This window comes from Chrysemys picta, chromosome 1 (genome assembly GCF_011386835.1).
Source record: "Chrysemys picta bellii isolate R12L10 chromosome 1, ASM1138683v2, whole genome shotgun sequence".
Lineage (NCBI taxonomy): Eukaryota > Metazoa > Chordata > Testudines > Emydidae > Chrysemys > Chrysemys picta.
The window spans coordinates 233795408-233808427 of NC_088791.1; the positions used below are offsets into that span (position 1 = coordinate 233795408).

The 13020-nt window shown below is 41.2% G+C and overlaps 1 protein-coding gene across 3 annotated transcripts in view; it reads left to right on the plus strand.

Moving 5' to 3' along the window:
* The window catches only part of OCA2 (OCA2 melanosomal transmembrane protein), a 351992-nt gene that overhangs the window by 214548 nt on the left and 124424 nt on the right, over nucleotides 1–13020 (plus strand). For all 3 annotated transcript variants that reach the window (XM_065580822.1, XM_065580824.1, XM_065580823.1), the window contains 2 exons: nucleotides 8450–8597; nucleotides 11968–12025. In XM_065580822.1, the coding sequence (XP_065436894.1) occupies nucleotides 8450–8597; nucleotides 11968–12025 (206 nt within the window). The remainder of the gene's footprint in view (nucleotides 1–8449; nucleotides 8598–11967; nucleotides 12026–13020) is intronic.

Genomic DNA, 13020 nt, shown 5'->3' on the forward strand with positions numbered 1-13020 from the left:
TATGTTGTCCCCTCATATCTCACTGTGGTCTGTAGCCCCTCTCTCACTCTCTGGAATCCCAGCGTCCCCTTCATGACTCAGCCTTCCAGTCAGGTCACTCAGCATTCCTCCTCCTCTTCCAGGATACAGTCCTTCAATTCTCTGTTGGGCAGGCAGCCTTCCTGTTCACTGCCCCACTAGTCTATGTCATGCCCTTGGTGGCTGGTAGGGGAACCCGGGCCCGCCAACTTCTCTGGATTCCAGTGCAGGAACCCTACACAAGTTCTTGGCTATCCTCTCCCAGCCATCACTGCTCCTTCCTTGGAATGCTTCCTAGAACTCCTTGTTTCCCTCCATGCTCTGGGTGTACCAGCTCCAAACCCTCCTTCCTCTTCCCAGGAAGTGACTGCCCCTTCCCAGTGGCAGCCCCTGTCTGTTGCCATCTTTCTGGCTTTATAGGCCCTCCTGTTCCTGCCCAGCTGAACCTTCTTACAATCCATTCCCTGCTCCCTGCCTCTCCCTCCAGGTGCAGTCTATGGAGTTAATAGGCCTACCTGGCTACCTTCACCCCTTCCAGTTCTGTGTAGTGGACACCCCATCACAGACCTTAGTAGTTATTTATTAGGTTAAAAAATTTTACTGCAGGAAATTATATATCCACTGCTGAAAAGAGGATAATGAATTGCACAGCAATTTCTTTTTCTCCAGACAGTTGTCAAAATACCCATTTGTACTGTAATAAAAAAAAATACTTAGCTTGATTTTGAAGAAACTGCGATTTATGAATCTGAAGTCTGAGTTAAAAATCTCTTGATTGTGAGTATACTGGAATAATTTTGATAGAATTCAAAGCAGAGAGAATTTTTTCTGAAAACCAAAATAGATCATTGGGAGTTTAGTTGAATGAATGGTGGCAATTTGTTTTGGATCTTTCTCTGATTCTGAAGTTGATAATGTAATAGTAATACTGTTAGGAAAGTGCTAATTAGCAAAAGAAGTAGCCAAAATGTATGAGTAATTATAAAGCTTTTCTTAGGGTAGTGTCTAGAATCTCTAACAGAAGTGGGAGCCCTACTATGCTAGGTGCTGTACATACATATCCTATATCACTTTTCCAAATAGCATAAAATCTAAATAAGCAAGGGATAAAGAAGTAATTATTATTCCCATCTGTAAACAATGGGAAAATGAGGCATAGAAAATTATGGCCCAGCTTTTCAGAGGGATTTAGGTATCCTTCTCCTATTGACCATCAAAATCACTTGCCCGAGGTAATAGAGAGAGTTTGTGGCAGAACTGGAAACTTAACCAACATCTTCTGACTTGACTTCAGTGTCTTAACCACCAGACTTCTCTTTCTCTAACAAAATGTATAGTCAGGATAACTGTATGCTAATTAATAACCAATCTTGACTGAGATTTTTTAATGGGTCACTGAAGTCGTCATTGTCATCAGTATACTGAATTCCTGTTTCAGAGGCATTAACATCTTGCCTTGTGGATTGATGATAATTAGTCCATGTTAGTTCACTGTATATCTCTCAGCTACGTTTGAATGTTATTTAAAATACAGAACTGTGTTTAATTTCCTCCATTTTTGCTGCCATAAATTTAGCAAACTTTGTTGTCTGTTATAGGCGTCTTAAACTTTATTCTTTCATGTAAAATGCCATAGCAGGCTGGAAGTGTTTTACTGAAACCCCTCACGCAGCTAGCAATTGTGGATCTTGCTGGGGAACCCCCCCCCAATTCTAATGATATTGTTCGTGGTAGGGGGAAAAAAAATCCTGACCATTTGTACTGCTGGATGCTACATTCTGCTTTGGTCCGTCAAGCCCCAGACTCTGCTATGCAGGCTGCAAATCTCTATAAAAGTGATTCTCTGTCTGTTCAGCTCTGGGAGGTTGTCTGTTTTGAGTAAATCTCACTTTTAGATGACAAGATTTTTTTACTTTGATAAATGTTGAGACTCAAATAGTAGAACTGTTTAGAAGAAAATGTTATCACTTGGGTATAAACCCTTGGATTCACATTTATATATTGAAGGCTGCCTTGGTACAAATTATTATATAAACAATACATAATAAATAAAACGGACATTTCTAATTCCATACAGTTTCTATTCAGCAGCTGATGGGTATTTTTAGCCCGAACTCTTATGTATTTCTTTCAACAATATTGTGCAGGCTTCTTATGAGTCTTTGTTTTGTGATTTTTTTTACAAATAATTACATAAAGCAAGGCATGTGCTGTGGATGATTTTTTGTTATCACAGTGTTTGAGGAAAAACTGATGCTCAAAGCACTTCCACCTATGCTTATCTTTACCCGCATGAATAGTCTCATGGAGATGTGAGGGGACTTGGGGTGCAATCCAGACCAACGAGGGGTTCTCACCTGCCCTGAAACCCTGGATTCCTCAGATGCTTTGCTGCTGATTGTGAGCATCCCAGCTTGGGAGCTACAATCTACAAACATGCAGGTCACACTTGAGTGTGTGCGGTAGACTGCCCTTGTTCAGCAGCTGACCCCAGCAGCCCGTCTACTGCTCCACTCTCTTCCACCAGCCTGGGTTACTATTTGCAGAGTGACCCCCAACAAATTCCCAGTCCCGAATTTCCTCAAATCTATGTGCTCTGTAAAGTCCACCCCTCTCCTGGATAGTTCAGAAAAATAGTAAGGTTTTGATGTTTCTCTAAAGAGACAAAAGCACATCATAGCTTGTTAACTTAACTTAACTGGGGTAGATACACCCTTCCATTTAAACATAGCACTGAATAGGTTTATATTAATACTAAAACAAGTCTATTAACAAAAGAAGATAGGCTTTTAAGTGAATTCATGTATGAGAGAGAGAGAGAGAGAGAGAGGGGTTTACAAGCAAAGAAAAGTGAAACCACGTCTAAAAGTTGAAAACATAATCTAGCAAGATACAGGCTTTGTTCATGTTAGTTTCTCTCACCAATCTTCTTCCTAACCATGAATGAACCTTCACAGAAGCACAAGGTGATGTTTTCCCTTGTCTTCCTAGGTGAAAGATCTTTGCCTAAGCAGGTTTCTCACCTATGTTCAGTTCCCAGATGGAAGCATGGATCAGCATTCACATCACACTCCCCATCAGTACTCGTCCTGGGCCGGAGAAGCTAATGATCCAACCGGTGGACCAAATTCGGTGGTGAATCCTGGTCACGTGCCACTTAAGGCATGTTGTGCATATGCTATGAAGTTGTTCCCAGGGACTTCAGCTCCGTCTTGATTGAAGGACTCGTCTTTCTCAGCTTGCAAGAGCTCTGTTCCCTTGTGTCTGTCTAGTGATGGGTGCCAAAGATGACTTCTCTCCTTGCTTATATCTTCGAAAATTCAACGACTTTGTTTCAAGAGGCAGGATTACCTCATGCTGTTCTTTCCTTCCTGTGGGCTTCCCCCTGTATGTAAATGAATCTTCCATTGTTTTGATTCCACCATGCTGAATTTACATAGGAGACAGATAAATAGTTGCCTTCTCTCCTGTCTGGATGGGAACCTCTTTCTCCCTGTTTGGCCACAGACTTTAAAACATATTAAGTATCCATATTTCCTCATATAGTGTTAATATACACATTTCACAATATTAATCACCGGTGTCATTAGCTTTCAGAAAAAAGTTCATGCTACCCTTTTATAATACAGTAATATTGTATACAACCAGTTGATTCAATTGCTTATCACTTGAGGTTCAACCCCCATCTTTATAGCCTGTTCTGTGGATTACCCCTCAAAGTAAAGTTTATTCAAGCTGTGAAGAAGGCAACATGGAGTCTGATGGTGAAGAAAGCTCCATGCTCTTTCTTCCCCCACCTGTTAGCTTAATAGCTTTGTTTATCTAATATGTAAAAATGGACCTTCATTGTCTTTGCCTGAAGATTGGGCTGGTCAAAGAATCAAATATGCATTCCTTTGTCTAAGGAAGACTTGTTTATAAACTTCTCTTGACATGCCTGGTTTAAACACACTTTTTAGTCAGAATTCTAGCATATATCCCTAACTCTTAATACCCACCATGGACCTACATCTTGCAAGAATGTTAATGATCAGTAAATGATTAGTTTCAAATGATACCTCACAAGGCATGTTTTGTACAAAGATTATTACAATAATGTGTAGGATGTAAATATCAGGATGCTCAGGGTTGCAGGAGTTCAATAGGGGCTAGCCATGTGAATAAAGATGAGCATACTCATAAATGATTGCAAGATCAGTACCTTAAACTTATTTGGTATTGTTGGGAAGTTTGTTCTGGTACTTAGTAGTTTCTGGCTCCCACCAAGATATTCTGAGTTTTAATCTCAGCTGACACTGATTCCCTCTGAGACCTTGAGCAGCACTTCTTTGCCTCTGTTTCCTCATCTGTAAAATGGGGATAATGCTTATTTACCTACTTCACAAGGACAAATTAGTTAATAATTGTAAAGCACGTCTAAGAACTAAACCCTATAAAAGTTGTATTATTGTTATGTGAAGCTATAAAATCAATGGTGCTGTTTTTTCTTTCTTGTTCAATGAATATATTGATAAAATTATTTTTGCTCTAAAATCTTAGCTAGGAAAAATATATTTTAGTGAAAAAAGTTAGCCTGCAATACTATGAGGAGAAAATTGTACTCCTAGGAATATGATTTGCACTTTATTAGCCACAGCCCATCACTGCTAACTGTCTTGACTGTCTTTCACCAAGAGAAGTTGGTCCAATGAAAGCTATTACCTCATCCACCTAGGCTTCTAGAAGTATAGTGCACTTTCAGGTTAAAAATTATCATAAAATGACAATTATCATCCCATCATGGACGGTTATGCTTTCCTGAGTGTATTCAATTAACAGAGCTCGTCACTAAGGATTTTGAGAATTAATTAGATTGAGTTTGCAATACTGTGTTCTTTGATATTGCTAGTGTTAGTGGAGGAGTGAACGATATTCTGAAAGAGGGAATCGTTCTGAATGTGAGTAACAGGATTGCAGGAAGAGAACACACATTTGATTTTTTATAAACTAAATACAACTTTTTTAAAATGTGGGGTGAAATCCTGGCCCCCTGAAGTCAATGACAAACCTCAGTGGGACCAGGATTTCACTTGTAAATTTGTCTTGTTTTTCAGTGTTCAATGTGTTGAATGAAGGGAGGACTGAAAGTGAATGTAGGATGGAAGATGCATGCATCAGTATAGGGTCAAACTAGTACATAAAGTAATTAACACCTGGACTCTTTGGATTTGTGATATGCCCTGTACGTAGCCCCTACCCGTGAGTCTGATCAGTGCTGTCTAGTCTTAGTGTATGCCAATCAAGAAACCTGAGTGATGAGTTCTGGGGAACCAATAGATTGAGGTCTCAAGAGAAATCCCAATGTGATAGAACCTTCTTGGCATCTCTCATACCTCATGTACTTACATTCAGTGTAAAAGATTATCTCATTTAGATTGAGACAGCATATAGGATCACTTAAAGTTTTCCCTTTACCATACAGGAATCGCAAAGCAACATTTTTAGAGACAAAATCAGAGTGATGAAAGAAAATGAAGAAGCCTATAATGAAATCAGACTCCACTTTTTTTTTAGATTTTTGCATTGAAATGGGACCTTTTAGTGCACGGTAGCAGGGTTCATACAGATGGTGCACAGCAGGCTAGTGTGGGGTAGATTTACAACCCAGGTTACCATTTACTAACTGTTCATATAGGCAAGCCCTTAGATTGTAAACTCTGGGCAAAGACCATCATTTATGCACCTGCAAAACACATTTATGAGGCCATTCAAAATGTAAGTCAGTTGCTGTATGTGGCTCTTTGTTTGCATCAGTTATGTAAAATTATAATGTTTCATCAAGGGTGAATCCTTGTTAAACCCATCTCTGCATGATTTATAATCTGATAACTGCGAATAATTGGTCACAAAGGGAGGGGGCTTCAATAGATACGTTACTGTTACTAAATAATGTGAGCAAAGTAATCACAACAACAAATAGAACTAATGTTACCTCTCTCAGTATATAAGGAAATATTTGTTTTCAGGACATTCTGAAGGATAACTCTTAGTAAATGAAATAAATGCTTATTTATAATTATTTATTGCTAAATTATGAATAAGCAGCACGAAGAGCTTCACATGCCTCTCTTCCCATACTAAAGTTCTCTGGCTATATGAGTGATCTGGAATTGGGCAGCAATTAACCCTTGGCAATTTGCTTAAATGGGTTTCAACTTCGGAAAAAAGTTCCTTCTAGGTGGTATTAGATATTATCTGTGTAACTAAGGATTCTGCTCGTACTTTCTTAGGATTCTTCTAGGAAATCCAAGGCTCGTTCCTAATGCACACATTCTATCACTCTAGCTGAGCAGGAGCTACAGTTTTCCCCCTTGATGTAAGGCCCCAAGGCCTTGTCTCTACTGGGGGGGAAAAACACATTGTGTTAGTCAAAATGTGGCCTTGTCATGTTTTCTAACACCAGATTAAATGTTATTTTGGCCTGAGTGTGGACAAGGATGTTGCAGGGCCGCCCAGAGGCGGGGGCAAGTGGGGCAATTTGCCCCAGGCCCTGGGCCCCGCAGGGGCCCCGCGAGCCTTGGCCTGGCGGCGGTCTGGGTCTTCAGCAGCATTTTGGTACCAGGGGGCCCTTCAGTCGCTCCAGGTCTTCGGCGGCGTGTCCTTCAGTGCTGCCGAAGACGCAGAGTGACTGAACGGCCCCCCGCAGCTGAAATGCTGCCGAAGACCCAGACCGCCGCCGGGTGAGTACAAGCGCCTCAGCTCCCCCGCTTTGCCCCAGGCCCCCTGAATCCTGTGGGCTGCCCTGGGATATTGTGTTTAGAAATGTTAGGTGGATTATTGTTAACCCTCACTCTCATAGATCTTGGGAGACAGACCTGTCCTCGCTTACAGACAGCCCCCCAACCTGAAGCAAATACTCACCAGCAACCACACAACACAGAACAAAACACTAACCCAGGAACCTATCCTTGCAACAAAGCCTGATGCCAACTCTGTCCACATATCTATGCAAGTGACATCATCATAGGACCTAATCACATCAGCCATGCCATCAGGGGCTCGTTCACCTGCACATCTACCAATGTGATATATGCCATCATGTGCCAGCAATGCCCCTCTGCCATGTACATTGGCCAAACTGGACAGTCTCTACGCAAAAGAATAAATGGACACAAATCTGACCTCAGGAATCATAACATTCAAAAACCAGTAGGAGAACACTTCAACCTCTCTGGCCACTCAGTAACAGACTTAAAAGTGGCAGAAAAGCTTCAAAAACAGACTCCAACGAGAAACTGCTGAACTTGAATTAATATGCAAATTAGACACCATCAACTTAGGCTTGAATAGAGACTGGGAATGGCTGAGCCATTACAAACATTGAATCTATTTCCCCATGTTAAGTATTCTCACACCTCTTGTCAAACTGTCTAATGGGCTATCTTGATTATCACTACAAAAGTTTTTTTTTCTCTTAATTAATTAGCCTCTTAGAGTTGGTAGGACAACTCTGACCTTTTCATGTTCTCTGTATGTGTGTATATATATCTCCTTACTATAGACTCCATTCTATGCATCCGATGAAGTGGGCTGCAGCCCACGAAAGCTTATGCTCAAATAAATTTGTTAGTCTCTAAGGTGCCACAAGTACTCCTGTTCTTTTTGTTAACTCTAGGATTCCCAACGGTCTCCATGCCTATGGAACAAGCATCTCAGAAGTCTCCAGAACTTGCATCCCTGGGAAATGGTTTAATGTCATTACACCATGTTCTCAAACGCAATGCTAAAATTCCACCACACTGGATAATTAAAACATTTATTTTATATAATTAACAATGTTTTAATATGAAAATAAAATAAGTGAAAAGAATCCCAACAAATCATGGAGCTAGCATTGTTCATGCTAATTCTTCCTGGACAATTTCATGCTTTTCATTCCATTCCAATCACCTTCCTTGATTTATATTTGTCCATTCTCCTTGTACAGGGGCATTTACCTTCATATATTTCTACAAAATGGCTAGCACTCTGTTAGCAGTACAATAGGGTACAGTTTGTTTTGTGTAGGTTAAAAACAAATTGATTGATTTTAGACCCAGAGTTTGTCCTTGGATATGTGTGCTCTGTTCTTTCGTAATTCAATGGGAACCACTCACTAGCATTGGAGGGAACAATTTGTTGTTCGGAAACTGAATCTGGGGTTTGTTTCATTTAAAGTTTTAAAAATGTTTTTCCTCTTTATTTATCATTATTTTTTCCTACACACCAAAGCAAACTTTCAGTAATAGTTTTGAAGGTCACTAGCTCTATGCTGCTTCCATTTGAGTGGTTTTTAACTTTGGAGTACAAGACATTCAGTGTGTATTTGCGTTTTTTGTTTTTTTGGGTGGGGGGATCTGATTTAATATGCATTCTATATCACTTTAAGCTAAACAATCCTATTTCTTCTTAGAACTGAAACACGAGATCCATGTTTGGAGACTGACAGCACAACGCATCAACCCTGCCAGCAGAGAAGAAACTGCTGTGAAATGCCTCTTAATGCAGAAAGTTCTGACTCTGGAGATCTTGCTGAGAAAAAAACTCAAAACGTTCCATAGGTATAGCCTGCACAATTCACATCACTTTAATTTTGTAGAGGCACAGATTTTTTGGAGACTTGTGAAATCCACTGTCTGGCGGAATGGGTGCTGTTTTTAGCATGGGACTGCAGGGTTTGCTGTATCAATGCTTTACTATCTGTTCATAAGATTAGGAGTGAAATCTAGCCCCACTGAAGTCAATGATACTGAGGCCAGGATTTTACATTAGTAACGTTACGCACAGCTAGGAGAGTGAAGATCAGTGTTCTCTCCATTGGGCCCAGACCTGGATTCCATGGTGTGCTTTCGAGCATCACGTGGGAACTGGAGAAGAGGTGCTGCCCCTTCTACCCAGCACCCTTCCCAACGATGATTAAAGACTGAGTAAGTAGCTAAAAGATGTTTGATAAATGTAAGGAGACAGAATTGGCTTTTTGAGGTTGGTAATATGCCCCTGAACTTCAGGATCTAGAAACATTAGGTAGTTTTCATTTGAAGGCATAAAAAGTAAGTTTGTGATCCTTTTTCCATTCAACAGTGTCCTTCAGAGCATGCTGCTAAATAATTTTAATATTTTATTTTTTAAAGTGCTTTTCAATGAGGATGAGACTTTGGAAGACATCCTACTCATGTATAAAATTATTTATTAACAACATTTTAAGAAAGCGCTATCAATTTAAATATGACCCACAATTTAAATGTTGTGCTGAGGATGGGAAAAGCTTTTAATAAAACTTAAGTCCAACAAAATGTTAATCCAATTTTTTTTTAAATTCCAATGAAAATCACTGCCTGTCATTTAAAAGTTGCTGTTTAGAATTTGAAACCTAAGTAGTACAGTACAAACAACCTGATAGTGAAATTGACTCTAAACAAAAGTGAAACTGACTTTATTAATTTTCATTGTCCAAGCTGAGTGAAATGTAAATAATTAAATAAAGGGCATGAAAAGGGAAATGTAAATTGGATTTTAAAAATTCCTTCGGTAACCTGAAATGTTTTTGTTTATATCCTATGATGTTTACGCTGACATTGTACATATTGAATAGTCTGGCAGGTGCATTTTATGAATGATCAAATCCTGATCAAAATCAGGCAATTAAAAAAAAAAAGAAATAAAATTATTATAAGAAATCATGATTTACCAAAGAGAGAACTTCTGAAATGTGCATATAAACTACCTCATTGATGCTGGAAGTCAGGATTCCTTCAGCATAATGCAGCAATATGTAATCCATTACTGTTAATAGCACAGCTCCTGAACCCCAGGGTATGCTGGAAGAGCTGACTATACTGATAACTCAATAAAGTAATCGAGATTTTAAAAACTTCATTGTAAAATGCAAATGATATATCTCTATCTCTGTGTGTGTGTGTGTGTGTGTGTGTGTGTGTGTACACACACACACACACACACACACACACACACACACTAGAATAATAGAATATTAGGGTTGGAAGAGACCTCAGAAGGTCATCTAGTCCAATCCCCTGCTGAAAGCAGGACCAATCCCAGCTAAATCATCCCAGCCAGGGCTTTGTCAAGCCTGACCTTAAAAACCTCTAAGGAAGGAGATTCCACCACCTCCCTAGGTAACCCATTCCAGTGCTTCACCACCCTCCTAGTGAAATAGTGTTTCCTAATATCTAACCTAGACCTCCCCCACTGCAACTTGAGACCATTGCCCCTTGTTCTGTCATCTGCCACCACTGAGAACAGCCTAGCTCCATCCTCTTTGGAACCCCACTTCAGGTAGTTGAAGGCTGCTATCAAATCCCCCCTCACTCTTCTCTTCTGCAGACTAAATAAGCCCAGTTCCCTCAGCCTCTCCTCATAAGTCATGTGCCCTAGCGCCCTAATCATTGCCCTCCGCTGGACTCTCTCCAATTTGTCCACCTCCCTTCTGTGGGGGCAGAGGGGACCAAAACTGGACGCAATACTCCAGGCGTGGCCACAGCTGTGCCAAATAGAGGGGAATAATCATTTCCCTTGATCTGCTGGCAATGCTCCTACTAATACAGCCCAATATGCTGTTTGCCTTCTTGGCAAACAAGGGCACACTGCTGACTCATATCCAGCTTCTTGTCCACTATGATCCCCAGGTCCTTTTCTGCAGAACTCCAGCTTAGTCAGTCGGTCCCCGGCCTGTAGCGGTGCATGGCATTCTTCCTTCCTAAGTGCAGGACTCTGCAATTGTCCCTGTTGAACCTCATCAGATTTATTTTGGCCCAATACTCCAATTTGTCTAGGTCACTATGGACCCTATTCCCTACCCTCCAGCATATCTACCTCTCCCCACAGCTTAATGTCCTCTGCAAACTTGCTGAGGGTGCAATTCATCCCATCATCCAGATCATTAATAAAGATGTTGAACAAAACTGGCCCCAGGACCGATCCCCGGGGCATTCCCCTTGATACTGGCTGCCAACTAGACATCGAGCCGTTGATCACTACCCATTGTGCCCAATAATCTAGCCATCTTAGTATCCACCCTGTAGTCCATTCATCCAATCCATACTTCTTTAATTTGCTGGCACATCTCCATTGTTTTATCTCAAAATGGCACATGTCAACTTCCAGAACTGGTGCAGGAACTAACTACGGTCTTTGGCCTCAGTCCTGCAATGAAGTTTGCTAGTTCAGACCTAAAATGTTGCAGAGTTCTTTTGAAGTCAGTGGGACTTTTCATAAGGATAGGGTCTATGTGCTGTAGGGTTGGGTTTTTAAAGTGAAATCCTTGTCCCATTGAAGTTAATGGGAGTTTTGCTATTGGTTGTAATAAGGCCATGGTTTCATACTTAGAGTGCATTGCTTATATAAGTAAGAGGATGGTCTAAATGTGAGAGCAAGGCCATCCTTACCCATACACAAAGCATGCAGCTGCGTAAGGCACCAGGAAATTTGGAGCACCAAATTTCCTGGTATCCTGAGCAGTTGCGTGCTGCTCCAGCCCCTGTTCCGGATCTTCCCCAGGGCCTCCGCCCCGCCTCTTCCTGCCCCTGCCCAGCCCCACCCCCAGTCCCCTGAGGAGTGCGGCAGGGCCGGGCCTGCACTCACCGGTGGTGGGAGTGCAGCAACCCGGCCCCGGCTGTGCTGCCAGTGAGTGCTGGGGGGTTGTTCCCCTCTACCCCACAAGCCAGCTTCCCCCCCCCAACGGAGGCCTGGGGCCAGCCTCCCTGCTCCTCCCCCACAGAGGCCCCCTTCCCCGCAGAGGCCCGGGGCCCCTCATGCACCCCTCTGGGGGGGGCTGCGTAGGGCCCCAGAACAGCTAGGGACGCCCCTGTGTGAGAGGAGCTAGTTGTAATAGAGGACGTATTCCAATACTATATTAAGATTGTGGCAGAACTCTAATTTCATAACTAAAGGGCATGCGTCCTTTTCTTTCAGACAAATTTCACAAGAAGATAAAAACTGGGAAACAAATATTCAGGAGCTCCAAAAAAAAGTAGGTAAATGGCAGTTATACTAAGTTTCAGAAAAACTGTACCTCTGATTTGGTACACCGATAATATTTTGAAGTATATCCTAGCAGAAAAAGCAGGAACCAATTCAGTGCACCTATCAAATACTCTCCAGGCAGGGAAGAAAAGCTGGTGGGCTGGCTTCTGAATGGGACAGAGTTAAGGTAGCACATTCAGATGTTAACGTTTCTTTTAAGTTTAACCTTAAGTTTGAATTTCCTGTGTTTCTTGTTTGTTTGTTTGTTTGTTTGTTTTAACTATAATGTACTTTAGGTATATATACATACACACACACACACTCGCGCCCCCCCCCCCCACTGTCCGATATGTACCTGCAACCTTAAATTTACTTAATGATGTTTTTTGGTCACACTTTATACTGAGTTTCCATTTATAAATACTTTTATAAAGTGTTAATACATGATTAATTGATGATTTAATAAATTGCTAATCCATTGTTATAGATTCCAACAGTTCAACAGGTTGCTTATATCATGGCTTGTAGCTATAGAGAACATCTTCTACTGATATCCTTATTACCATCTATAACCTAATATAAATATGTTAATGATATAAATATTAATATATTTTTTGTGGTGTGATAGCACCTAGGAACACCAATCATGGACCAGGGCTAGCAATACTATGTGCACTACAAACACAGTTCCTGTTTCAAAGAGCTACAGTCTAATCAACCTCTTATTAAAAGAACCTTAGTATAAAGTGTGATCAGATTTTTAAATAGTCTTAACCGTGTGTGTGTGTGTGTGTGTGTGTGTGAAGGAAATGGTGACTAGAGAGGGGAATACCAGGACAGAGAGTGGGAGAAGGTTGGGACTATACAGAGGAATCAGGATGGAGTGGGGGAAGACTCTAGGTGGAGCAAGTGAGACTAGAAAGAGGAACCAGTAGACAATAGAGAAGACTGGGACTAAAAAAGGAAACTAGAGAGGAATGGGGGAGAAGATGGGGCCTGGTG